The sequence below is a fragment of the Fusarium sambucinum genome, chromosome II, assembly GCF_050947815.1.
Source record: "Fusarium sambucinum isolate potato_lamoka chromosome II, whole genome shotgun sequence".
NCBI classification, from domain to species: domain Eukaryota; kingdom Fungi; phylum Ascomycota; class Sordariomycetes; order Hypocreales; family Nectriaceae; genus Fusarium; species Fusarium sambucinum.
The window spans coordinates 4,351,739-4,378,509 of record NC_139293.1 but is presented as its reverse complement, the minus strand read 5'-3'; the positions used below and the strand labels follow the sequence as shown (position 1 = coordinate 4,378,509).

Here is a 26,771-nt window from a genome sequence, read left to right as displayed (position 1 = left end):
ACATATTATGGACTGGGTGAAGTCCGGATATGAAAGGTTTGGGTGCCATTCCAGAAGACACACCTCAGATAGACCTAAGAGGGCAGTTGCCCAAAAAGTTTTAATGATTATGTCATGATTTGATGAAGAGTTGAGAAATATTATACTATGAAGTGTTGAGCTGCCCGTTTACCTATGTCACAGCCCTGACATATCTGAAGTTCTGTCAAACTAATCAGTGATGAATCCTTTCTACGTCGAAGTTGATGATAGCATGTGACTTTCGGTTTGATATCGCTCATGATTGCCTCGTGGTGGTGAGCACAGCTTTGTGAAGGGATGAATTTGCATGCGTGGAAGGAGGCAACCTTTTAATGTTTCATGTACCTATACGACGATGTCGAACCCGTAAAGGGGTCATGCGGTTTTCATTCCTATTGACGGTTGATATATACAAGCGAGTTAGAGAGGCGCATATATTCATAGACGCAAGTATATATTCTTGCACATATTACGCAGTTCACCAGGTCAGTAACAATATGGTTGGCAGACAGGAGCATAGTAGATGAGCCCAAGTCTGACAGAGCAGCTTAAATCATATCTCGCGTTGTAGTTTGGTTTGAAAATATTGAACGCCCGGCCAATCACTCATAGTGAATACTGAATTCACTAAACGAAAAGAGATACTGTTGATGTACAGTATCAATGGTTGCCAAGTCAGTATCATTTCTAGGCGTCCAACACTCAATGCCGTGAGTCTAATGATCTCAGCTTCCCAGTTTCCGGGTTTGGTTACTACCAAACTCATGTCCTTGTTTCGCATGGGACCTCGTCAGTCAGGAGAAAGAAGGGTGATTTAGCCAAGTTCCCATAGAGCACCTCATTTTCCAGGTTGTCAAGGACTATTACGCAAGACAAATAATGCCACAGGGTATTGTATGACAATATCAAGGATCGATGAAGCCATGCGAATGATTTAGGCCGATGTGCGGATACACTGTATCAGATGTCCTAGCAGGGGGTACGTAGTCAGACTACAGAGAACTACGGGTTAGGGCAAGGATGTCCTGGTGCCTCCATCTACAAGCAGCTTCAGATTAAATGGAAGGATGCATTTGTGGACTCTAAGGCCCTTGGCTCAGTTTCATGATTAAATCACTCGATCGTAAGACATCACAGAGGAACATCAGGTTGGAAGTGAGTGCAAAAGTGTCGTAATTGCCTGAAGCCAGATGTATATACATAACATCAACATAGAACAAAATGTTGTGTCACAAAACGTGACAGATGTTTTTATTCAACGAAGCGAAGGTGAGGGTGTTGAGTTGTTGGGAGTTCGTGAAGCCAATGTAAAGCAGATCTCATAACTTAATTGAGTCGTGTGAAAGAAAGAAAAAGACACATATCCAATGAATCGTTAACCAGAAAAAGACAGCAAGCCTTGCATCCGTGCCAGAAGCTTAATAGAAAGCTTAGTAAGGCTTGTCGCCGATCCTATAGATTGATGATTAGCGAGTGTTACATTGATAGTGATAGAAAGGGAAGTTAACTTACATGTTACCAGGCTCCTGGTAGCGGGCAACGACGTAGGAAGCACCGTCGTTGCTCTTGGCGACAGCCATGCCGACCTTGGTGGTGGACTTCCAGATGCACTGGGTGTAGTGACCGAAGCTCATGTAGTTGGAGCCGGAGATGGTCTCGCCGTTGTACAGGCTCTTCTCACTGAGGAAGGCCTCGATGGCGTCGGCGAAGGGGGTGTCGGAGGTACCCATGTAGAGGTTCTCACCGTCCTTACCCTGGGAGTGGGTAAGGCTGCCGAGAGAGGCGATGTGGTCAGCCCACTCTTGGGCACCAGAAACGAGGGAGTCATCCCACTCGAGAGGGCTGTTGCCGACAGCCTTGCGAGCCTCGTTGTGGAGATCGACAGCCTTCTGCTGGTCGGCGGTCAGAGAGCCTGAACCAGAGCTGGAGCTGGGCTCCTCCTCCTTCTCGGGCTGCTCGGTCGCGGGCTCCTCCTCCTCGACAGGGGCGGGGACGTAGGTGGGCTTGGGAGCCTGGACATTGGTCTGTCTGGGCTTCTTAACCCAGCGGAGAGTTGTAGGCTTAACCTCGACGGGAGCAGGCTTCTCGTAAACAAAGGTTGGCTTGGGCTGCTCGGCGCCGGCGGTAACGACCTTGGTAACGTAGGCGTACTCGGTGACGACCTTGTAGTGAGGAGAGGCCATGGCACTGGTGGCCATGACGGAAGCGAGGAAGGCGGAGAAATGCATCTTGTCTGTTTGAGCTTAAAGTTGTTGGAGTTGAAGCTTTTTGGTTAACGTCGCCAGGACTGTTAAATAAAGATTTTGAGTTGGTTTGAGGGAAAGGACCGTTGGGATGATTGGAATGAATGTGTTGAATCCTTCAAGGATGTGAATGAGTGTATCTCTGGAGCAAGGAGTGACAAAGACTGAGTTGTGCCTGGAGAGTGAAGAAGGGATCAAGAGAAGATGGGGGACGGAATGAAGGTTATATTATAGTTGTACGACATTCATAGTGCAGCGTCGATCTCATTGGGCAATGTGGTGTCACATTGATCCCGACTGGCAGTCATCCCATGTGCAATGTGGAAATTCGATGCGCGCAAGCCTCTCAGGCCGTGGCTTGGCCCTGGCCCGCCAACATTGAATCGATTGAAAGAGGCGGGCGGAGTCTGTGTGTTTCAAATGGTAGATGCTCCGATGTGGGCTACCTTGATCCAGGGGTAAACCCAACTAAAGAGATGGGTTGGCCAGGGACTAGACCAGGGGTAAAAAGGCTTGGTTCCTGGTCTGCTCGTCCACAGAGAGGGAAGAAAAGCCGTTGATGGGCCTCAGCGTTCCGATCCAATAAGACACGGCCTGTACTACTCGAGTAGGTCAAGTCAAATATGACACCCGAGCCTCCGGATGACGAGTGTGGGGAGGGATGCCACACTGAAACCCTTCATATCGATCCTGTAATAACAAGAAAGAGAATGGGTCCTTTGGCCTGGGTCGTTTCGTATTGACGCGGTCATCAAGCCATAAGAGACGAGATGACAAGCCGGGGCAGTTTTAGTTCCTGACTAAGAGAGCAACGGTGTGTTTTTTTGTTTTTTTTTGGCGCCAGCATGTCGGAGGAGGCGGCAAAAGACGAAGAGTCTAGTGCACTGAAGCAAGACCCTCAGGGAGCACAAAGTACGGGAAGCAGTCTGAGACCAAAAAGCATCATTTTGTCGTCCAATGTTGCGGCACATCACAGACGCATGCCACGCACAGACTGTGTACCTTTCACTGTAGACTTATCCCCCGGCTTTTCAAATCACGGCTCCAATATCGCTTAACGTTACAAGTCCATAATATCCCGAGCAAAAAGCAAGGATCCGCCTGTCATCTCCCCAGCTTGAAGATTCGCCCCATCAGCCTTGGAAATTGTACATTGATGCAAAACCCTGCCTTGGAAGAGATCCCCCTTGATCTTGTTTTCTTTTCTTTCTCTCCCTTGGTGGCCAAAGAAACAGGAGACGAAAACAGAGTTGAGAAAAAGTTTGCTAGTTGCTTTCTTGACTCGTTTATCCCGACGCGTTTTAACAGGCTAACTGGAGACTACTGCAAGGGACCAAGAGACCTCTAATTGGTTGAGACGGGTCATCGCTACGCCAATTTGCAGTGGAATGCCAGCTGTCAAGCATCAAGAATGTCATCGCATGTGGGCAAAACAAGAAAAGGGGGACTAAAGAACAACACCGAATGTCGTGGGCCTTTGGTTAGTTGCTCAACATCAAGAGTTGAAACAAGCCATCGTGTTTTGGATTATTTCTTTCTTCTTCTTTGTCGGAAGTAGCGGGTGAAAGAAGAAGGAAGAAGAAGAAAAGGGTCAGTAACAATGGTGCAGTAAGTATCCGTACACTACAGAGGCAGTAGGACGGGTCATGTTTGGTCGAAACAACGCCACGGCGCTTCCTCCTTTGTTGACGAACCCAATCATCCACCTGTATTTTTCCTCCTTTGCGCCTTTGTTTCCCTGCCTCCACCAGATGTTTTACGTGGTAGAGTTGCATTGAGACTTTTCTAGCCAAGATCCAGGTCTCAAAAGTTGGTCTGGTTGCAACAAAGATCGGCGTCAAAAAACGAGTTGTTCTGCCGCGTTTCTGGTGATTGGGGAACGGAGTCAGTCCGCCATGCCATGCTACCGGATGATCCGCTTCCAGTGCCGAGGCGGTTCTCGTTCTCTTCCAATCTTTCTAGACGAAGATCCCTCCCTTGTCCCCTGTTCTTGTTTTCTTGGGGGGGGGGGCCTGGTCTGAATCCACGTTTTTGTTGATTGCGATTCGTCTCGAGCTTATATTAAAGTCATTTCAGAGCCTTGTTCGTTGGGAATAGATTGAACTGCAACAGTAGGGTTTCATTTCTTTCTAGGTTTATTACCGGTCATCCCGCCCAGTTTGTCATGGTACTGGGCTGGCATTGGGAAAATAATGCCGCTTTTTTCACTTGGTTCTAAAGCGGGGAATGCCAAGAGAGTGGCCGCGCGTAACAAGACTGAGAAGAAACAGTAGCGATTGAGCCAGTAACTAATAACTGACTGGACTGTTGATTGATATCCAACTTGACTCTAACATGTTCACACACGTGAGCACGGCACCTGTCAAAAGAAAAGACATGGTCATAACTCATCTTAACATGGCCCCAACGCACGAACCATCTAATCTCACGACATAACTACGTGGCTTGGCTTCTCTGAAACAGCCACTCGAGCTGCCTTCCTAACATGGACTCAATCATTGTCAGATTGATTACTGATGTCCTTACCTTCCTGTTCCTAGTTATAAGCACGTATTAATTAATAAATACGGAGTATCAGTTCGCTTCACATCTCGTCAAGAGAGTTTTCGTATTATAGCTCAAGATAAAATTATCTCATGCGCTTGTTTGATCTTCTGATCGCGTAGATCTTTTAGTTTACCGCCAAAAGTGTCATGCTTGCAAAAGGAAATGAGCAATTCGTATTTCCGTCTCGAGGCTGACAGACTATTTGATGAGGCTTTTGAGGCAGCCAACAAGTATAGGGTAGGCTGAGTTTAAAGTGTGCAAGGCGAGACACTTTGCATATCAGTCGATTACGAGATGCTTTATAATGATACTTTGTATTCAGATAAACATGCCGTGGCTTATCGAACCCTGAATTGCCTGTGTTGGTTGGCGGTGGCTGGCTGTAAGTGAATTCACTTTAGGTATGCTGTTTTGTTATGCATAATTGAGTTCAATGTCTCGATGGGGGACTAAGACAGCTGAGCCAAGATAGCGTACTAACAGATAAATCTGCTGTAGTGCCTGAGAGGAACTCTATCAGTTAGAGCACCATCACATGTCATCAGCAATCCACTTTGTCTCAGGCACGAAACTCTCGGAATGTGGACCGTTTTCTATCATAGACATGTTTCTTAATAAAGCTGGTTGCGTCATGATTGCATTGACATTTTTTAAGTAAGACCAAGGTTGGGGTTTTGCTGTACTGAGCATTGATAATCTCGTATCGGCAAAATTCGTGTACCGATGCTTGAATGAATGATATCCTCTTGTCAAACAAACTTGTCACCTTGGGTAACATTGGACGGTTGAGCGACGTTGCCTCGACCATTCGCTGTCAAAAGTTACTATTATCGGCTGTGGCATCATGTCGGGTTCTTTTGTATTACCTATCTAACTGAATCAATTGCTACATATTGTAGACATCTCACTTCGGAGCCCTCGGAGCCAATTCTCTACTTTCGTCCGACACGGCTCCGAAATGAGTCTTCAGGCTGTCTGTCAGGTCTCCCTTGTCGCAAACAGCAGCATTCCTCTTTCTATCGGAAACCGATGTTCCCGTACCAGCCAAGATATCCAAAGGGCATCACCTAGCCGTATTGGAATTACCAAGAACACATCAATTTGCCACTAGTTTATCTCAACTCGAGAGCGAGAGCGTGATGAAGTCTTGTGGTGAGGAGTGAGCACAACATGCTTCATAGTACTATATAGGCTTCCAATGTAACGTGGGTTAACAAGTATGTATTTCTTCAAGTGCCTGGAAGTCGGTCGAATATGTACGTGCTAGTAAGGACCACTGCTTTCCTAAACTTAACCAACTTTGGTTTGCTAATTTGGCAACATTGATCATGATTATTTGAGTGGGAATCTTTCACGTAAACAACACGGCTGATTGTTATGAATTGTTCAACCCAAATTATATATATGATTCAAGAGAATTGAGAACTCTGCGAGCTGTAGAATAATCTATCTTTATCAAAGTCACATGCTGCGTCATTTACAACACGTTACTGTGCAGTACACACGCGCCTGTAAACACATTGGACCAATGGAGGACCAACGACCAGGATGACAAAGCTGACTCCCCGGTAATCAACACGTCAGACGAGATCCTCACGTTATCACTCTTTATACAGTATCAACTTGAACCTACTCATTGGAATTGAGTTTCTCTCTCTACCTAAGAAAAAAGCATATCGAGAAGCAATGATGGCTAATGCTGGAATCACGAAATCACAAAAGCCTAAACGGAAGGGCCGATCTCGGCCTCTACCACCTGACGTTACGGCTCGGAACCTGGCAATCGAGAAACAACGTCGTGGTGAAATGAACGAAAACTTTCTGGTAAATCCCAATTCGCGTCGATCAAGACAATGCAAACATAAACTGATATGATATGCTTGCACTTGTAGGAATTAGCGCGTATGCTTCCTAATATTGCTGCCGCGCGGCGTCTCACAAAGGTGCTCATCGTGAATAAGACTATCGAGCACGTGCGGCAACAACGTGAAATCTGTCTGGCAGCAGATCGGGATATGCAAGAATTACTTGCAGAAAATAATCGCCTAATATCAGAGGTCAATTGCTTGCGTGCTCAAGTAGGAGGACCAGCAGCGCCAGTAGTTCAACCTAAGCCTGCGACAGAAGCCATGAAACAATTGGCAGAGACCAAGAATCATGTCTTTGGGACATTTTCAGCGGGGTTTGGTGATAAATGGGTCGAGAAAGCTTCCCAAGCTCATGTTCAGACAGGAGCGAGGAACAATGCCTATGATGTTCCTGTTGGCGACCTTGGCCAAACCTCTGTTCAGCAAACTGCTTCCATTATTTCACCAACAAACATCCAGCCCAGAACCGAGATAATCTCACACAACGAGTCACTCGACACTGTATACCATCAGCCCGAAATCAGTCTCGACCCAAACCTCGACACAACAAATGAAGCGCCACTCTTGTCGTCGTTCAATCCCACTGTGATAGGCAATTCACATCTCCCCGATCAATTGTTAACCAACGGATCTTATACAGGTGGGACAATTCCAGCAGATCAGGCTTATTGGTTTGCGGGAATGGATGTGGGCATCCCATTGCAGCAGTTTCACGGCGAGAATGGGGATATGCTTGGTTGTATATAGCGCATCTCTGTTATGCTATCTGGATGATACCTCTCAAGGATCAGAATTGCTTCAGGGCCTCTTCAATCACAGCGCGGCTCTGCAGCTCATTCTGTTTGAACGCTTCAAGGGCTTCTAAGAGTCCCCTCCTTGTGACAGGATCGGCAGCGATGGCTTCTTCCAAAGCCGCACCATTATCGGCCAAGTAATCTACTTCGGTAGATGGAAGTTTGCCATCCCAAAGTGCCCCAGCGAGAGGGTCAGCTTTTGCCAGATGAGCAACTCGTTCTGAAACAGCTTGGACGTGCTCTTGGGCGACATCACCCGGTGGTGGATTCTCCTCTACATCGAGAAGCGATAGCTGGAGAAGGATGTCTTCAGGTACGGTCACATGGTCACATCCAAACTCTGCCATAGCCATGACCTCTCGAGGAGAAATAAAGCTGGAAAAGATAAAAAATTAGCCAATGGTTGCTTATTGCTGTTAATAATGGTATACTGCTACTCACCTAGCGGGTTTCAGAAGTGGCTGGACTTTGCCAGTCTCTTGCTGAAGACGTTGGTAGGCTTGTTGAATCTGCACGATTCTTGGTGACATTGGATGATCAAGAGCCGGGTCTTCTACATCAGGCCACTGCTTGCGGTCGGCGTGATACCAGGGGACTTGAGAATAGTCAGAGAGCCTATTTATAGAGTCATAGAAGCCTTATCAAATACTTACAGTTGTAATAAGGACTGATGGAGAGCGCCCCGGCTTGGCTAGCCGCAATTGCTTGGACGACAGAGAAGAGAGAAGTACCCAATGTACGGATACCTTCTTGAAGAAGGGTCGAGCTTGCATTCAGTGCAGGCCCAGTGCACGGAATCTTGATACAAATGCGGTCCTTGGAAATACCGAGCTTCTCAAATTCATGAGCATAAGAACGAGCTTGAGCCACAACTTTCTGAGTGTCATAAGCGTGATTAGCTGATACTTGAAGTAGAACACGTCCTTCAATATTGTCAAGGTTCTTAGCGCAGAGAAGGGCACTCTATTAATGTCAAAAAGCAATTAGTTATCACAGTTCGTTCCATCTACACCTTTCACGTACCATACGATTGAGAATCACTTCCCATCCTTCGTCCCTACCTTGTTCGACTGTCTCAAGAAAGAGCTCACGGTTCTCAGGAGAGATCATTTGCTCGTATACCAAGCGCTGATTGCTCGTCTGATCATGGGGCATGAAGGGAAGGAACCGCTTAGCTTCTAGCGGATCCATACAGTCGATGTCGATTTTCACTGTTGTATTTGCGTTAGCATGTCCTACCATAATGAATGAGAAAGAGAGCATGCCTTGCTTTTGGAGCACATCGAGCCAAGTGGTGTCTACCATGGTTTCGGATAACCTTTGAGGAATGTCTGGGAACTATGTCATTTAGACAAGAAAAGAGGTTATCGAAAACATATGAGGGAGAGCAGATCCTATCTTTATAGAGTTTGTCACATAAATGGAAATGGAATACGGTACGTAGCTGTAGCGTCACACTGCAATGTAGGGACTGTACAGTTGACAACACCCTCCTGATGGTTGCCAATCATGTTGCGAGTCGCAGATGTTACTGTACAGTGATCATTGACCTGGCCAGTGGGCGTCTATAGCTTCCATGCGACTGTACAGTCCACAGACGATCAACAAATACCGGCTAGGATCCCAGAAGATACCATGGTAAATTGACAAGTAAGAAGTAAGGCGAAAGACATCGGTTCTTCACTGATCATGCTAAGCCAAGCTTACATAGATGTTCGTGGTTACTTGCTTGTTTAATCAGAAACCATTTCTGATTCTATTTGACACTGATGCATGGGAAATAGGAACTAGGAGTAAATCTGCCCATTGTTGCCTGTAAGAAACTACATTTTAACTATAGAACACTGATACCTCCATCAACGACCAAGTCAGCACCAGTTATATAGCTACCAGCCTTACTAGCCAACAGTATGATAGCACCTGTGAGCTCCTCCGGGTCTCCCATGCGGCCGAAAGGAGTCCTGCTCGCCCATGCAGCCCTGTGCTCAGCCAAACCATCGCCTTCATTCAGAATAGTGTCCATGTAGCCAGGGCTAATGCTGTTGACGCGAATGCCATGAACAGCCCATTCAGCAGCCAAAGAGCTCTTCAGGGAAAGTACAGCAGCCTTTGCGGCATTATAGTGTGCCTGCGGCTGAGGAAAGTTGACTATGTGACCGGATATGCTCGCCATCAAGACAATTGAACCACCGCTACCTCGACCTGCCATAGACTTTGCTGCAGCTTGCGCAACAAGAAAACTGCCAGTGGTGTTGACGTCGAGCATGGTACTGAACTGCTGAGGGGTAATGTCAAAGGCGCGCGATGCAAATGCAATGCCTGCAAAGCAGAAGCACAGGCTAATTGGCCCAATGATTTGCTCCGCCTTGGTTACTGCTGTTGTAACAGCAAGAGGATCAGTCACATTGACTTTGATGAATGTGAGCTTTGCCTCGGGAAAGTCGGCTTGAAGACTGTTGATGACCTCTTGGCCTGCATCCGGGTGCATGTCAAAAATAGCCAGACCTTGAAGGCCATGCTCAAGTAAGGCTCTACAAGCGACGGAACCGATATCTCCAGCTCCACCAGTAACGATGGCATGGCCGGTGACAGTGAAACGCGCTGCAGCTCGACCAGCGGGAGTGTCGCTGGATTTCCGAGCCTCTGGAGGTGAGGTTTTGGAAGCGACTGAACCGTCGCTGAATTGCATTGACGGCGGAAGACGGGATCGGAGTTCAGATCGTGGAACAGACATTGCAGTTGTAGTTGCCCGTGAAGAGGTAGGTGAATATGTTGAAGAGATATGTTGTGGATAATAAACAACATTTCAATGCGCAGATTCTAAGACTACGGATTATATACTCAACTTCTTGTGCTGGCGAGTAGCGTGACTTTGGCTACTTGCATTTGTCGCACGCTACGGGTGTTACTGTACAGTAAACTTGTCATTTGACCAATCAATCAGCATGAAAACTGTACAGTACATGCATTAGTGCTCACTGTTGTCCACTAAGCAACAGAGATTGCCTCCTAACAACACTCCAGGTTGCTAGCGATCGTAGTTACTATATGATAACGAATTTAACTGGCGCATCGATAAATTGAGGGATAGTACCATGACGTGCTGTGTATGATTTAAGGATTGAAAGTTGTGACAGCCTCAAGCCCTGTCTCCACGGAAGTGATTAAGTTGTAGTTCTTTTGAAACTTAGAACCTGGAATCGAGATCGTCTCCGAAGTATTTAGTAGTTGAAGCATTGATTGGTCTCGATGAGGGTATTCTAGCCTAATTTGATACGTATGAATATTAAGTTAGTGAGGAAGTGACTGAATCGGATTAGATGCGACTTTCTATTAGTTAGATATTCAAAAGAAAGAGAACCTGTCGACCAATAGCCAAAACATCGATACGAAGTTTCTACAAGAGACTATCTACAAACGTTGCTATGTCTGGCTATTCTTATGGACAAGTAGAAGTTGAGTAGTTGTATGGTCTGCTTCAGAGACAAATGGTGTCTTTGGATGTTGGTTAGTGATAACTATCAGTCTGGTCCCGAGTACAGTATTTCGGCATGGTATCTCCAGAGCAGGCGAGGATCATCTGTTACAAATACTCATAATCGAATTGGGGGCTATTACACATATCAACTATGAACGCAACGCATACACACCCAACTGAGCCTCGTGGTCTGTAAAACCTTTTCTTTCGTCACTGACCTAAACCGACTTCGTCTGCCTCGGAAGTCCCTGGATGCAGATGACCCGGTAAGAGTTTTGATTATGCACAAGTCAGTTCCACAGACATATGGCTTTCTTCTCTAATTATAATTCAGCGACGATATGATATGTAAATTAGATCAAGGCTAACCACTACGCAGAATTTCACGGTAGTAAGTTTATCAACGTGCACATTGGGACAAAGACTTCCAAGTTAACAGTAAATTTATATTTACTGAAATATTTACATATCCTATTCCACACACATTCAAATCCGATTCCTCCTCTTGAAAGTCGCTTAAGCGGAAGCACCGTTGAAGGCGATCAGGTTGGGGCTACCGCTCAGGGTGCCAGTGACACGGCCAGTGGTAGCAAGAGCCTTGATGCGGTTGGTAACAGCAGCAGGGGTGGAAAGACCCTCGAGAACCTGGAGGTAGAGAGCAAGACCAGCAACGTGAGGGCAGGCCATGGAGGTACCGCTGATGGAGTTGGTAGCAGAGGTGGAACCAATCCAGGTAGAGAGGATGCTGACACCAGGGGCAAAGACATCAACACCAGCACCGTAGTTGGTGAAAGTGGCAGTGCGCCAGCTGGAGTCAATGGCAGCAACGGTCAGAGCGTTGGGGACGTTGGCAGGAGACTGGCCAGAGACGGGAAGAGGACGGCCGAAATCGTCACCGTTACCGGCAGCAACAACGGAGAGAACACCAGAGTTGTAAGCAGCGTTGATAGCAGTGGTCCAAGTCTGAGAAGCGGGACCACCGAGAGACAGGTTGATGACAGAGCGGCCGGTACGTCCCTTGGAGGTGATGTCGTTGACAGCCCAGTTGAAACCAGAGAGGATAGTAGAGGTGGAACCAGTGTTACCGGTGAAGACCTTGACAGAGATGACGTTGGCCTAAAGATAGTAAGTATAAAGTTCAGATGCTACCATAAAATGTGGGGTTTACTTACGCGCTTGGCAACACCGTAGGTGGCAGAAGCAATAGTTCCAGCAACGTGGGTACCGTGGCCCAGGGTGTCGACGTGAGAACCACCGGCAGCGTTGAAGCCGAGGGAAGCACGGCCACCGAAGTCTCGGTGGTTGACGTTGATGCCGCTGTCAACGACGTATCCGTAAGCACCGGAGCCGGCAGTGGTGTCGTAGGTGTAGGTGCTGCCACCGGAAGTTCGGCGGGAGATGGAGGCAAGACCCCAAGGAGCACCACTCTGGGTAGTCAGGGCACGGTCAGACAGCTCGGTCTCGTAGTCGAGGTAGACAGTGTAGTCAGGCTCGACGAAAGCAACCTCGGGGCTCTTCTTGATCTCATCAATGGTAGCCTTGTCGAACTCGCCAGAGTAGGCGTTCCAGGTGCTGATGTTGAACTTCTTCTCAACACCAGAGGTATCACGCTTGTTAAGGCTGCGACGGTGGACATCGCTGACCCAGTTCAAGTGAGCCTCAACCTTGGTCTCAGAAGCCTCGGGCTTGAGAGTGATGATGTACTTGTCAGGGGCGGCAGTGAGTTCCTGTCGCTTCTCAGTGGGAGCGGCGAGGACTGCAGGGAGCAGAGCTCCAAGGCAGAGAGCGAGGCGGCGGAAGCTGGTCATTTTGAAGATTGAACTGGTCCTGAGCGAGAGCGACTAGCGAGAGTGTTGTGAGATGAAGAGGCTGTGGTGGATGAGGATGGTAAAATCGAATATCATGGTGATGTTCGATTGTATTTATACACAGAGTTGCAAGAAGGATACTATACTCTTTGGACAATGAATATAGACCCAATCATTGCTATCATCAACTACCTTTCTTGCGTGATAGCGTCTAAGTTGGAGATGTGGGAGGTTGAGAACATTCAGCTTCCTAAACCGTCACGGCGGCCGAGTTGTCCGAGTAAGGCAAGTGATAATGGGATGAATAGTATTAAGCAAAAGTGCCTATGCCAAGACCGACTTGTTCTGTAGTTGGCCTCCAAGCATCTTGGCCAAGTCCCTTGTAGGACCCTCTTACCCCACGGTCATCTACCGGCGCTTCTATTGGGACGATGAGGCTCATAGATGTGGCGTTAATGATAGATTGATCTCTGATCAACCTTTATTCGTATACTTGAAGATAAAGGTAGGTGATCTCCCGCTAGAGCTGTCCATTTTCCAGGGATGGAAACGGCTGAAAACAGGGCTTGATCTGGATGTTTAGATTAGGGTAGATGGTCGATTCAGACGCGGGGTGAAATGCTGTCATCACATCTTATCACGTCTTGTCTATCCAATCCTTCCCGTTGCCTTTTCTCCTAGCGAGTTTCGCAAGTAATCCGAGTATCGGAGCGTCGGGGTCCCCCGTTATCACCACTATCTCTCTCGGAGCAGTTGAACTTAATGGGAAAGGTGCATTACCTTGTTTTCCTCCCCTGGAGCGGGAGCATCGTCCATGTGTGGAAAACGTGTTGCTGATCTGGTCAGGGACCAATGATGACAACACTCCGCCTAATGATGGGATGAGAACGGAGATAGTGTTGTTGGTGATCGACAGTAGCAAAGCCTCGTGTGACCCCTGACTCCCTTGCTGGCTTGAACCTAACGTGCTCGCGTGATTCGGAGCATATTTCCAATACGGGAATATGCTAAGGTTCTTATGTCTGAACTAGCAGTATGCTTGATTTATGCATGCGTGATACCTGGTCTAGCGTTGCGCAGTCTGACAGGGGTAAGGCTGACGTTCCGCGAATCACAAAAGAATGCTTGATCGCTATCTCGGCATCTAGGTTTGTCAATTCCTTGCGATGTCGACCATGTAAGATGCACTTGAACTCCATAACCTCCGAACGAGTGGTATAGTATATTGAATTGTTTATATTGGAGCGCTAGATAAGCATGGGTGTTGCTGGCTCACCGTTTCTGCCGAACTTCTTAAACAAGATATACGTGCGGGTACCTAACATCAGATCGTCGGCCCGGTAGTTCTTAGTGAGGTAGAAAGATAGGCTCTAAACTTTAAAGGCCTCAACGCTATGACCGCTAAGTATTAATCTAATGATAGCTTGAATATGAATATCGATAGCGATGCAGATCACTTGAGTAGTCTATTACGAGAAACAAGATGGATTTAAAGGGGCAATAATGACTCGTGAATCTTATTTCATATCTCGCCGTCTGTACTATGGAAAGAGGCCTCTTGATGAATCTTGATGAATCGACACCCTTGCTTGCGTCTTTTCCATAGATAGTCGACCCCACCTTCAAAGGCAGGTCCAGGGTCTGAATCCTCTCATTAAGTGATGACGAAATTCATGTCCCTGTAAGTCGACACCGTATTGACCCTTTGCATATAGAGTTAAGGTTAATATAAACAACTGCTAGCAAAAGTTGGTGTGACATCCAAGACACTGCCTCAGCATTGGGACCTGCATAGAGTCTATGCAATACTACACATCACCTGGGGATCCGTAGCTGAGGACTGCTTATTGTGAGACCACCTTCCTAAACCAAATACCAAGAATCTCGTATAGTCATCATTGCAGCAGGTGCACCGGAAGGGAAGAGATGGTGCTGCAATGATGGCGCTTCGACGGATAAATGCTCGATGATGGATGAAGTGATACAAAGCACTTGCCTTAATTGTTTTAGTTCATGCTCACTTCATTCTTATGGGCTTCCTATTTTGCGGACGCTTACCAAGCTGCTCGAAGTATCTCCGTATGCGATATTGTTCTGCTCAGGTGTAGCTTGAGAAACGTTGACTGGTATTCCGAGATAGAATTAGCAATTCCATATTGTCAGGGTAACTGTCACTCAGAGCACTGCACTTGAGAAATTATAAATGTATTTCACAAGCCGATAGATACTCCTGATATGGCGTGATCTGAAAGGCACAATAAGAGGTCGCAGCCGCCCGCGATGATCCAGATAATAAGGTGATCTGACGGGATTGCAAGATGATCGTCTCCTGATAGAAACACCCTTTTTGCGTATACTATCCCCAAGCGCTATTCTAGTTTTGTAGTAATATGATAATGGGAAAATCGTCACGCTGATCAGCGTCCGAATTCTCTAGAAAACATATAGTTTGAAATAACAGAAGGTTTTATTTATTCCCTGCATCAAGAAGATAGCCTTAGACTACGGACAAGGCTGCATTATAGTATCACAAGACATGTAGATTGCTCTAAATTGACAACAAGGCCGTTAAAGCGACTCGAAAGATTCAAGATGAGGATCTGATATCTTTTGCATTCTGTTTTGAGAATCGAGATGGCAATAAAATGCTCTTCTTATTTCTGATACTTTATAACTACATCGGTGTACAGATGGTTGGAGGAATGACAAAAGGAGGAATAGCTAACAGGAATTCCCCTCTTCTCTCCTCAGCGGTTAACAAAAACAGCTATTTCTATAGATCTATCCTTTCCCAGCTATTTGAAGCTGTTGATCTCTTTGATGTAGGGTAGTTTCTTACTCAGCTGTCAGAAAATGACGCTGTCAAATAAGCCTGGCACCTCATGTCAGCTCTCAAAACCTGCTGATACGAAAAACCAGTGTTTACGTCATGAGATCCTTCGATCTTACATATTCATCGAGGTATACTCCGTTCAACTACACTGATCATAGTTGAAAACACGATCTGACAAAATGCCGTCTCTCAACAGTTGGTATTGGCGCTTTCTCGAAAACTATGTCTATGCTGTGCCAGAACCTCCTCCACGCCGGCGAACTAAACCCATGCAAGTTTTATGTGTGGGACCGCCAAGGTCTGGGACTGAGTCACTTCAAACTGCTCTTTTGAAACTCGGATACGATCATACTTATCATGGCTGGGATATTGTATATGAGAACCCACCTGCCGCATCAAAGTGGGTTCAACTGTGCCGAAAGAAGTAGGTCATCATCCTTGGCTACCTTATCTATTCAATCCCTTGTTGACTTTGTATCAGATGGTTTGGATCTGTTGATGGAAATACGAACATCACCAAGGAGGACTTTGATGAAATTCTTGGCCATTGTGTCGCTGTCACAGATGCCGCAGCATCCGTCTTTGCAGCCGAACTCATTGCTGCATATCCTGATGCCAAGGTAGTCCTTAATTACCGCAAAGATTTGGACGCATGGCATGATAGTGCTATCAAGACCTTGCTCAGTGTTTGGGATAGCTGGCTGATATTTGCGCTTTCTTGCCTTGGAAAGGAGCTGTTTTGGGTGTGGCATGTTTATAGGCGCTTCATGTGGCCTGGCTTGTTCCGAGCTTTGGACGGCGACATTGACACGGGAATAGGAAGAAATGGAAAATGGGTTTACAAAGGTAAGATCTTCAAAGCTATGCAGGGAAGCTGCTAACTTTTATCTAGAACATTGCAACATGATACGCGGCCTAGTCCCAAAAGAGCGACTTCTGGAGTGGACTGTTCAAGATGGCTGGGAACCCCTGTGCAAGTTCTTGGACAAGCCAGTTCCAGATGAACCGTTTCCTCATGCCAACAAAGCTTCCGGATGGGATAACCGAGTAGCTGAGGCTAGTAAGAGATACATGTGGAGTGCTCTACCGGGCTTGGCTATGGTGACTACTGTTACGGTTGGCTTGGGAGCTGTGGCATACAAGACTCTGCTTTGAGACATTTTGAACAAATGTCTATGTGAGATATCAGGGCCTCTTTGTTAATTCATGTCATATCTGCTATGAGAAACGCGTTGATGATCTGTGCAGGCTGGGATTATGTAATTCGTGAGTTTATTTAAGTCTGCTCTTTTATCGTTTAAATGGGAGGACTATCTATATCTCGAACTAAGCCCCGAGTTGACATGTTACGTCTGGTTCAGTGCGACCTTATCTGATCTATGCCATGTTTGTCTCCAAAGCCAGGCTTACCACCAAGTGAGCCAAAAATGTCACCAATGTAGTTCTGGGGAGTTATTCCAGCCTCAAATTTGGTAGACCACTCTTTCAGGATCCCCTCGATGACCTTCAGAGCCGTTAGATATAGATTGCGAGTTGAAGGGCCCAAACCCCCTTTGTCCATAACAAAGGGAAGTTGGTGAGGCTTGTCTTCATGACCGCGATCGAAGTTTGAAGCAGATCGAATCAGCAATATGCGTGAAAAGTCGACTTTTCCTTGAAGTGCCGCATTCAAAAGTCCTGCTAACAGCGCGTTGTCCTCTTGTGCTGTCATGGTGTACTCGGCTTGTCCAGCAGTGTATACTTTAGTGACTCTCTCCATCGCTTCAGAGATACGATGACCGTGCCAGAAAGTGTTTGAAGATAGAACGTCACCTTCCAGCACACTTGGTTCCTGCGTTGCCGCGTCGAAAACACATTCGGGTGAGTTCTTCCACAACGCTCGGTTCTCAGCGGCCACTGAAGAATCTTGAAGACTTACACCCTTGGCAACCGAAAAGGCATAGTCTCGGAGAGCGTTGTTCAGTTCGAACACTTCAGACCCATGTACGATTCCAGGGAACTGATCAGGCTTGTCAGCTCCCATGGGAACATACCCGGATCCCCATTCTGACGGAACTTCTCTTGCATCAAATTCGAGTTGAGTGTCGACTTGAACAGCAAACCGGGCAAACGAAACAGAACCAATAGTGGCTCTCTTGGGGTTGACGCCTGCGATGCCAGTCAAGATAAAGTACGACTTTGTCAGATCAAAGATTGGCGACGTTAAGAGAGCACTAATGGATAGGGATGCATTTATCACTGATATCAAGTCATTAGATGTTCAGGTTGGCTCTTCTAGAGTTCTTACAGGCTGTGCCAACAACCAAGAGTGCAACATCGCCATTTTCAGTGACATGTATGTCTTCGTAACCACGAGCCAGGCCCGGAACGCGTATCTTTTGAGGGAACTGGAGAGCACTTGAAGGATCAAGCCAGTTCCTTGACTCTTCATAGAACTAATACTGGTTAGAATGACATAATGTTATGTGGCAGAATATTCATACCATGGCAATTAACAAAACTTTAGGTGAGATCTTCTCGCCTTGTGCCTGCGTGGCAGCAAGCCCTTGTTGGTTTGACTTTTGTTCACTCATGGCCTCTTATTGTTCACAGAGATGGGATCGTTAAAGATTGTTTCTAGAAACTGATTTGAGGTAATTAAACAAGACCAAGTGACACCATCTGGTGTCAAGCGGGGTCAAGGTGGCGTGACCCGTCACCAAGCCTACATTCTCTTATCTTAGATCCTGGCTCACAGCCGAGGCCCACGATATTCCCAAAATCGTATCATCATGTCAGACTCGGAAGTTTATCTTTAATGTCAATGGATGAACAAACAATCCCAATATCAAGTTCACTCTTTGCACAAGAACCAGTACCACAGTCCTGCTACAAACAATATCGAACACCCCATAATGACGAGATTCATGACTTGTTCCTTTCGTTTCTGTCTTCGGATAGCCTTTTGATTTCGTCGGAAGTCTTTTGCCAAGGCAGAAAGTCGTTCTGTATTGGCAGCTAACTCTGTGCCGCTTGGTCTCTGCAAAACTCGCCCGAACAAGGCAAACGGATCAACCTTGGTTTTGTCCCGGGGAGTCGAGGGAACTCCAATTCCATTCGCTTTTGCAATATTTGCGAGATGTGTCGCTGCGTCTTGTGACATGATGTTGCAGATACTAAGTTCTAGGCTTGGATAGTCTTTCAGGTGATGATAACAAACAGACGTGCATTACAAAAATGGCAGGTGATAATTAGTCGATAGATGAGACAGACATTATGATTCTTCCTCCAGATATGGCCCTGGGCAGCGTTGATCAATATGTTATTTTCTCTATCTGCCTTGTCTCAAGCCAAGGCAGATTCGGAGGCAAGCCATTTAGCTCGTGCAACCGTGGGATAAAGAAGCATATTTGGCTTTGCTAATGAGAAATCTGAAGAGAGCAACCAATACATCTGCAGTGAATTTGATCCATTATTTAGTTACTTGACAATAGTCGGCTCCTAATATCGGAGCCCACAAAGGGCGCACTTTACGGCATGAAGAGGTCTTTGGTGGGGTTGAGTGCCGAGCCGAGCCGACTGGGTTTGCTAATTGTGAGATGGCAGTCAACGTTATATTGAAGTCATTGAATCATACAAGCGGGGCAGTTAATAAGCAGCTACATAAATATAGTATGAGTTGCCTGAACTATTGCCATTCCTCAGGAAAGATACTATCACGCAATTCAACTTTGAAACCATGACTTCAGAACTCAATGCTGGTTCACTGTTCAACGTCGATGGCGTTGTTGCAGTAGTGACAGGCGGTGCCACTGGTTAGTCAATCACAAGCATGACAGCATCCAGTGATCAATTCCTGGTGTAACTGACAACTTCCCAGGCATTGGCCTCATGTTTGTCAAGGCTCTGCTTCAAAATGGTGCTTCCAAAGTATACATCGCCGGCCGAAGAAAGGAAAAGCTGGATGAGGTAGCCAGCTCATTGGGCGACAGGGTCGTTGGAGTTCAATGCGACGTCACCTCCAAGGAGGATCTCCAGAATGCCGTGTCACAGATCGAGAAGGATGCTGGATACGTAAATCTTCTAGTTTGCAACAGTGGGATTGGAGGGCCCCAGGTCAAGCCTGTTACTCCCGAAACGTCCTTGGAGGAATGGGCAAAGTCCAACTTTGACACCGATTTCGACGCTTACGTCAACACGTTTGCCATCAACACTGCCTCGGTCTGGTTTACTAGCATGGCTTTCCTCGGGTTGCTGAAGAAGGGCAATGAAAAAGGCAACGTTGAACAGACGTCGCAAATTATTGTTACCAGCTCTATTGCTGCCTTCAACAAGAAGGCTCCCGGTGGTTGGGCTTATGGACAGTCCAAAGCAGGTGCTGTTCATGCAGCGAAGCAGCTCGCAGTTGCTCTACCTCAATGGAACATTCGGTGAGTCTTTCATCTCAATTATGAGGCTCCAAAGCTAATAGAGATAGTGCCAATTGTATCTGCCCAGGATGTAAGTTCAACTTTCCCTTCTGACCCAGAGAGTACCTTGTTCTGATATCTTCTGTCTAGTAATCCCCAGTGAAATGTCTGAACCAATTGTCAAGCTGTACACGGATGAATCTGGACAACCTGGAGCGATCCCAACATCAATTGCGCCAATTCGGAGAATGGGAGATGAGAAGGACATGTCGGGAACGTTTCTCTATCTTGCTTCGCGAGCAGGTGGATATTGCAACGGCGCAGTTATAGTGGTTGATGGTGGTCGTTTGGGCAACTTCCCCACTACAAATTAGATAACAAACTCTATGGAAGGATTGTATCCAATATAATCAAGAGCCTCACAGCTGATTGATAGTGTTTTATCGAACGAGTCATTCTGGATGACCCAAAAGAGTAATCGCCGAGCTGCATGCCAATCGAACCAAAGTCCCAAACTTATAATGTAGGACTAGTGGGTATGGGATAAGTAATGTTGATAAAGCTATGGTTGTCGTATAGACAGTTGCTGCCTTGTCCAATGCATTGCAGATGCATCTCTAGCTTTGCGTATCTGAAACAATCTCAAGCTTACTGAGGAATAATTGGTTCGTCAAAGTTGACGGTGCTGAGGTGAGACTGAGCTGGCGTTCGGCAATCAGCATTAGCGCGGCCGCCCACTAGGCTGAGCCACTGCTGCCTATTTTCCGGGGACTCATTGCCCTGGGGATGGATCCTCCCTCACCGATCCGATAGTGCTGAGGTTAGTCTATACTGTAAGGCGAGTGACTCAGCCCGGCAAAGAGGCTTGATAGGATTCACGATGATAGACCGAGGGACTTGAGGGGGCGGGCCTCATTATTCTCAGGCAATTGGACATCGAAAATGTAGTATAAGTAGGACATATCTAGAGAATAATCTCAAATCAAATCATCATCTTCCCATCATCCAACACCATAACATAAGCAACAATGGCTCGCACAACACAAGCCGCAAAGGCTAGACGTGCTAACCGTCGAGACAACAACACACGCCATACGAAGGAGAGCGATGCAGAGTACATGGCTCTCAAGAGAGAAGCAGAGCGACGAGAGCGTATTCTTTCCGACCAGCGCCGAACTGCCTCCAAATGGCGACCCAAGATCCCACAAGTCCGAAAGGTCAACTTTGACAACTTCAAGAACAGATACCAAGACGTCGACCAACCTGATTATGCTGTCGATGTTCTTATGTCGGGTCCTGGTGCCCAAGCTCAGATTCGTCGCGAGCATGCTCTTCGACGACGTGAGGAGATGGCCCGTCTCCGTATGAACTGGCTCAACTACCCCAGTCTTGGACTCCTCGAGGGGCCTCAGAAGAAGAAGGTCGATGCCTATGAGAAGGCCAAAAAAGACAAGAAGGGCGATTCTGCCCTTTCCTCGGATTCCGATATCCAACGCATCCGTATCCAGTCACAACCTATTCTTGGTCATTTGACTGCTCTCATGAATGATACCGAGAAGCGATCAGCTCCTCGAACTTTCATGCGCCCCTTCAAGGCCCTCGTCCACTTCCAGCCCAAAATGCGAGAGATTCTCAATACGCTTGAGGAGAAGTGGGCTGACTTTGAGGAAGTTGCGAGCGAAAGCTCCGACGCAGTCGAGCTTGATGTCGCCGATGCTGAACCCGAGGTGATCGATGTCAAGGCCGACGGTGAAGGTGAGGGTGATGCGGACGATAAGGATGAGACAGAGTCTCTCCTATCTGTTGACTCTAATGAGGATGAGGACTACGACAATCTCATGGACAGCCCCGAGGCTCTTCGTGACATGCGCTGCTATGTCGACTTCATCGACAAGGAAGTCGTTCCTCTGTACAACCGCTTCGATGACTCAGCCGCCGACCGTGTCAAATTCGACGATCTCTGGGCCCTATTCCGCACTGGCGATCTCATCTACATGCCTGCCTCTGGCGAGACCGGAGGTCGATACCACGAAGTATGGCGTGTGTACAGAACCCGCAGCCCAGAGCCTGAAACCTCTTATCCCACATCTGGTTGGGACTTCTTCGCCGATGAGCAGCAGATTGATGAGAACTCCAAGTTCAAGATCTCAGCTTACTACATCGATCACGACGGAAACAACTTTGGTGCCGTGCGCCGCACGTTCGAGATTGAGTCATTTGTTGGAGAGCGATCTATCGAGTCCCTCGAAGTCTTCCCCATCCGCTACCGCCATGACCACAAGCAACTGCTGAGTACACTGAAGGATCAAGGCCGACAGTTTGTCAACTTTATCGATGACCGTCATCAACAGTACAGCGCATGGACCTTGACAAGAAACCCTCCTTCCAATGGCACCGAGCCTGATGACGAGATCCTCGAGAGTGAGGGTTATGAGAAGATGCGCCATCCTGAGTTCGTGGAGAGTGATGTGATTGTCGATCTCACAGAGGCGTACCAGAAGATGCCAGATTGGCGACCTCGCTTTCACAGACTCACTGTGAACAAGTCTTCGCGGTGTGAGATCAAGGATGACGAGATGCCCATCCAACACTGGTTCAACGGCACAAGACACACTTTGGCTTACTCGCAAAACGAGATCATTCAGAATGCCGATGGTGTTGAGGCTCGACAGCGAAGGGACAACCTGGCTGTCGACGCTTTCCTTCGGGTTCGTGTCAAGGGAAGCCGAACCTTTGAGACCAACCCCAAGGCTCTCGAGCTCCGCGACGAGGACCTTGTTCTTCTTCCCAAGCGCATGTTCGCATACGCCCTGCGCGAGCGTCGCTTCCTGCCCATCGACCTCAACCTTCTCAAGCCCGTGCGACGTGAGCCTGGCGTCTTTGAGAACCTTCGCATCCAGACCGACTACAAGGATGTTGTTCGCGGTCTGGTCATGTCTCATTTCCAGAAGAAGGTTCTTGAGCGTAAGTATGCAGATGCTGCTGCTGAGGGACCTAGCCAGGATCTGATCCAAGGAAAGGGCCGAGGTCTCGTGGTCCTTCTTCACGGTGTTCCTGGTGTTGGTAAGACTGCTACGGCAGAGGCTGTCGCCATGGAAAATCGCAAGCCTCTGTTTGTCATCACTTGCGGTGATCTCGGCCTCACTCCTCATGCCGTTGAGAATGCTCTCAAGAATGTCTTCCGCCTCGCGCATCTCTGGGACTGTGTCCTTCTGCTTGACGAGGCCGATGTGTTCCTGACTCAGCGATCCAAGCAAGACATGAAGCGCAATGCTCTTGTCTCTGTTTTCCTCCGAGTTCTTGAGTACTACAACGGTCTCCTCTTCCTGACCACTAACCGAGTTGGCACCATCGACGAGGCCTTCAAGTCTCGTATCCATCTGTCTCTCTACTACCCTCCTCTGGACAAGACTCAAACCCGCGACATCTTCCGTCTCAACATTGGTAAGCTCAAGCAGATTGAGGCCGAACGCCACCGCATGACTGGCGAGCCCGCGCTGGTGATCAAGGAGAACGAGATCATCGACTTTGCTTCCAAGCACTACGAGGAGCTCGCCAGGTCAACTGGTTGCTGGAACGGACGACAGATCCGAAGCGCATTCCAGATTGCTTCCAGTCTTGCAATTCACAACCACACGACGCAGGCTGAGCTTGCACTATCCCGTGGCCAGAGCCCTCCTGCGGCACCTGTTCTGGATAGAACTTGGTTCGAGAAGGTGCAGATGTCAACACAGAGCTTTGACAGGCACATGAAGAAGGAGGCTGGCAGCTACGATAACGAGATGCCTCTTCGAAGCACATTCCAAGAGAACAACTTTGACTGAGCTTGCGACTGGAACATGACTTGAGAATTTGGAGCAATGCATGGTTTTATGATTTGGTCTTTTCAGGGAACAATAACTCAGGTAGTTATCAGCTAGTTATGCACTATGACATTAAATACGACACTTTCTATGAGTATATTCAAGATCTAATTGCAACATGTGATTGTTAAATATGACGATCATACCATTTCATGCTGAAAGGAGTTTCGAATACAACGTCGGCAAAGTTAATGTTGCTGGTCTTAATCAAAGCCTAATCCTTCGGGGGATTTTTGTGTCTGTAGCCTCCAAATTACAGGGGTTTCTCATGCGTTTGGGCGATTTAATGCAAAGATCTACAGTGGTGCGGGGTGTTTGGCACTGGAAATAGTATGATGAGTCTTGTGCTGCTGACCTTGTAGACGTCATATGGTTAAGCTCTGCGTTAAGATGCTGGTTTGGTATGCGGGGAAGGAAACGTCCAAGGCATTACAAAAGGGACGAGTGGTCTCTCGTTCGGTAGTCTTTTCATCATTGTGTAGCTCTCATCTGCAATCATGTTTTGGCCAAAGAGCGTGGTCTCCTTCGCGGGGCTTTGTTCGCTATCATTCGTCTCTGCGCAGACAAAGTACGAGGTTCAGAAACCACCACTTGATACGGACTGGACTTACAAGGTTGGCACTAACCCATGGCCTGAACATCCACGACCACTGCTCAAACGCGAGACATGGCAGAGCCTCAACGGTATCTGGACTTGGAGAGGCGATGGTGAATTGACCGATCCTTCCGAAGGGCCTCTAGATCGTGAAGTTCTGGTTCCAGCTTGTATTGAGAGCGCCTTGTCGGGACTGCAGATCCTTGATCAACGGGAATTCTGGTACCAGCGATCATTTGAAGTACCGGATGAATGGGAAGACAAGACCGTTTTGCTTCATTTTGAGGCCGTGGACTACAATTCGACTGTTTTTGTGAATGGTAAGGAGAAGGTGAATCACATTGGAGGGTATGATAGGTTCACCATTGACATTACCGACGATGTCAAGTTTGGAAAGTCGAATGAATTGTAAGTCATCTTGTCAGCCCATGCTTTAGGGCGTCCTCTAATGCATATATAGACTCGTCTTTGTGAGCGATCCAACAGATGATCAAGTCATTCCAATTGGCAAACAAACCCTGCGTCCAAGCCACATCTTCTATCGTTCTTGTTCCGGCATCTGGCAGCAGGTCTGGCTAGAAGCTGTTCCCAAAGACAACTACATCACTGAACTTGATGTAGCGGCTGGTGCAGACGGTAAAGGTGAGTGATGCCCCAACTCTGCCCAACAATACATTTTACTAACTTCTTCTCAGTTATCATTACAGTCCACACGTCAGGAGAGTCCAGTAAACCCGTTCAAGTCGCCATTGAAGGAGAAGATGGTACAAACGTCGCCTCTCACAATGGAACCACAGACGAGGAGTTCAGTTTCACCGCAAAGTCGCCCAAGCTGTGGTGGCCCGATTCACCCACTCTCTACAACCTGACCGTAACACTCGGCAGTGGAGATGAAGTACACAGCTACACAGGCTTCCGAACTATTTCGAAAGGCAAAGTAGAAAACGTCACACGACCGTTGCTCAACGGGGAGTTTGTGTTTCAATTCGGTACTCTTGATCAAGGGTACTGGCCTGATGGTTTGCACACACCGCCCAACCGAGAGGCAATGGTCTCTGATCTAAAGCTGTTGAAGAAGTTTGGCTTCAACATGGTGAGGAAGCATGTAAGTACACTTATAATTCAACTTCGAAACCTCTACTGACTGCGCCAGATCAAATACGAGCCTCATCTCTTTTACCAGGCATGCGACGAGCTCGGTCTTCTCGTTATTCAAGACATGCCAAGTCTGCCAGCAGACGGCAATCGCAAGCCTAATGATGCAGAGCAAGCTGAGTTCAAGCGACAGCTTGAGATTCTAGTCACTCAGCACAAGAGTTATCCCTCAATCACAACCTGGGTAAGCTTAACATGCCATGAAAAGCAAGATTTGGGCTCTTTATTTACATCGACAGGTCATCTACAATGAAGGATGGGGTCAACGAGATGGTTCACCTGAGGAGGACCTTACACAGCTTGTCCGCAAGCTTGACAAGTCACGACTCATCAACTCTGTCAGCGGTTGGGACGACCACGGCTATGGGGACTTCCATGTGAGTCAATCGTCCAGAAGCAAAGGCCCAGACTGACATTTTCTAGGACAACCACAATTACGCTGCACCCCAGTGTGGTACGCCTTTTTACTCCCGACCAAAGACGCCATATGATCCTGAACGCATCGGCATCGCTGGTGAGTACGGCGGTATCGGCCATAACGTCTCAATTGAGCAGTAAGTACATCTCTAATCTTCTGCCTTTGCACCTCTCTAACTTTATCTCAGTCTTTGGAACGTCAAACAAGCCATCGACAGTATCCCCGAAACGTACGAGATCAACAAAGATCTTGATTCTTACAACTATCGGTCTGGTGTCTTGTTTCGAGATATCCGTGAGCAAACTCAGCGTTTCGCTTGTAGTGGCGCCGTATATACTCAGACGAGCGATGTTGAGGGTGAGGTCAATGGTTTGATCACGTATGATCGTCGCTTCGTGAGACCGGATGTTGAGAAGTGGCAGAGCGAGATTGCAAGCGTGTACGAGGCTGCTGCTTCGAGAGGTGGGAGGGAGTTTGATCATGATGGAAAGGGAAGGTCTGGGTCTCTACTAGACCTCTAGTGTAATTCAACACTCTTCAGCATTATTCGATAGTCTTTTAGCTTTAATTGCATCCATTTTGTATTCTTGAACGTCAAGCGACAGGTATTGGGTTGTGTCCTCATTTCAGATGTTCTCAAGAGTCTGCCCTCAACGCTCGCAATAGCCTACGGTCGCAAAACTCCAGTTTTACAAGAATCCCAGAATTTTAAACATAAGTCGACACTTTATATATAGTACATCAATTTGATAAGAAACAA

General features: G+C 47.4%; 11 protein-coding genes across 11 annotated transcripts; 5 read left to right on the top strand and 6 right to left on the bottom strand.

Moving 5' to 3' along the window:
* Window positions 1-1,451: 1,451 nt before the first annotated feature.
* Window positions 1,452-2,249, bottom strand: FSST1_008368 (CAP domain-containing protein; the record flags this gene model as incomplete). The annotated part of the gene is made up of 2 exons (XM_083225246.1): window positions 1,452-1,473; window positions 1,534-2,249. 2 exons carry the CDS (start codon window positions 2,247-2,249, stop codon window positions 1,452-1,454), a joined length of 738 nt encoding a protein of 245 aa, XP_083084329.1.
* A 4,251-nt stretch (window positions 2,250-6,500) lies between these two features.
* Window positions 6,501-7,426, top strand: FSST1_008367 (basic helix-loop-helix domain-containing protein; the record flags this gene model as incomplete). The annotated part of the gene is made up of 2 exons (XM_083225245.1): window positions 6,501-6,635; window positions 6,704-7,426. 2 exons carry the CDS (start codon window positions 6,501-6,503, stop codon window positions 7,424-7,426), a joined length of 858 nt encoding a protein of 285 aa, XP_083084328.1.
* Window positions 7,427-7,466: 40 nt separating this feature from the next.
* On the bottom strand, window positions 7,467-8,778 carry FSST1_008366 (uncharacterized protein; the record flags this gene model as incomplete). The annotated part of the gene is made up of 4 exons (XM_083225244.1): window positions 7,467-7,848; window positions 7,915-8,068; window positions 8,127-8,436; window positions 8,497-8,778. The coding sequence occupies 4 exons, from the start codon at window positions 8,776-8,778 to the stop codon at window positions 7,467-7,469; spliced, it is 1,128 nt and encodes a 375-aa protein (XP_083084327.1).
* A 529-nt stretch (window positions 8,779-9,307) lies between these two features.
* FSST1_008365 (uncharacterized protein) lies at window positions 9,308-10,207 on the bottom strand (the record flags this gene model as incomplete). Its single annotated transcript, XM_083225243.1, has 1 exon — window positions 9,308-10,207. The coding sequence occupies one exon, from the start codon at window positions 10,205-10,207 to the stop codon at window positions 9,308-9,310; it is 900 nt and encodes a 299-aa protein (XP_083084326.1).
* A 1,260-nt stretch (window positions 10,208-11,467) lies between these two features.
* On the bottom strand, window positions 11,468-12,759 carry FSST1_008364 (peptidase S8/S53 domain-containing protein; the record flags this gene model as incomplete). The annotated part of the gene is made up of 2 exons (XM_083225242.1): window positions 11,468-12,067; window positions 12,124-12,759. The coding sequence occupies 2 exons, from the start codon at window positions 12,757-12,759 to the stop codon at window positions 11,468-11,470; spliced, it is 1,236 nt and encodes a 411-aa protein (XP_083084325.1).
* Window positions 12,760-15,771: 3,012 nt separating this feature from the next.
* Window positions 15,772-16,747, top strand: FSST1_008363 (sulfotransferase family protein; the record flags this gene model as incomplete). The annotated part of the gene is made up of 3 exons (XM_083225241.1): window positions 15,772-16,016; window positions 16,074-16,438; window positions 16,485-16,747. 3 exons carry the CDS (start codon window positions 15,772-15,774, stop codon window positions 16,745-16,747), a joined length of 873 nt encoding a protein of 290 aa, XP_083084324.1.
* A 202-nt stretch (window positions 16,748-16,949) lies between these two features.
* Window positions 16,950-18,165, bottom strand: FSST1_008362 (purine nucleoside permease; the record flags this gene model as incomplete). Its single annotated transcript, XM_083225239.1, has 3 exons — window positions 16,950-17,830; window positions 17,880-18,027; window positions 18,076-18,165. 3 exons carry the CDS (start codon window positions 18,163-18,165, stop codon window positions 16,950-16,952), a joined length of 1,119 nt encoding a protein of 372 aa, XP_083084323.1.
* Window positions 18,166-18,425: 260 nt separating this feature from the next.
* On the bottom strand, window positions 18,426-18,734 carry FSST1_008361 (uncharacterized protein; the record flags this gene model as incomplete). Its single annotated transcript, XM_083225238.1, has 1 exon — window positions 18,426-18,734. The coding sequence occupies one exon, from the start codon at window positions 18,732-18,734 to the stop codon at window positions 18,426-18,428; it is 309 nt and encodes a 102-aa protein (XP_083084322.1).
* Window positions 18,735-19,310: 576 nt separating this feature from the next.
* On the top strand, window positions 19,311-20,354 carry FSST1_008360 (SDR family NAD(P)-dependent oxidoreductase; the record flags this gene model as incomplete). The annotated part of the gene is made up of 4 exons (XM_083225237.1): window positions 19,311-19,386; window positions 19,452-20,001; window positions 20,049-20,071; window positions 20,131-20,354. 4 exons carry the CDS (start codon window positions 19,311-19,313, stop codon window positions 20,352-20,354), a joined length of 873 nt encoding a protein of 290 aa, XP_083084321.1.
* A 654-nt stretch (window positions 20,355-21,008) lies between these two features.
* On the top strand, window positions 21,009-23,804 carry FSST1_008359 (uncharacterized protein; the record flags this gene model as incomplete). The annotated part of the gene is made up of 1 exon (XM_083225236.1): window positions 21,009-23,804. The coding sequence occupies one exon, from the start codon at window positions 21,009-21,011 to the stop codon at window positions 23,802-23,804; it is 2,796 nt and encodes a 931-aa protein (XP_083084320.1).
* Window positions 23,805-24,340: 536 nt separating this feature from the next.
* FSST1_008358 (glycoside hydrolase superfamily) lies at window positions 24,341-26,532 on the top strand (the record flags this gene model as incomplete). Its single annotated transcript, XM_083225235.1, has 7 exons — window positions 24,341-24,846; window positions 24,899-25,080; window positions 25,134-25,543; window positions 25,592-25,777; window positions 25,833-25,970; window positions 26,017-26,147; window positions 26,199-26,532. 7 exons carry the CDS (start codon window positions 24,341-24,343, stop codon window positions 26,530-26,532), a joined length of 1,887 nt encoding a protein of 628 aa, XP_083084319.1.
* Between the last annotated feature and the right edge of the window lie 239 nt (window positions 26,533-26,771).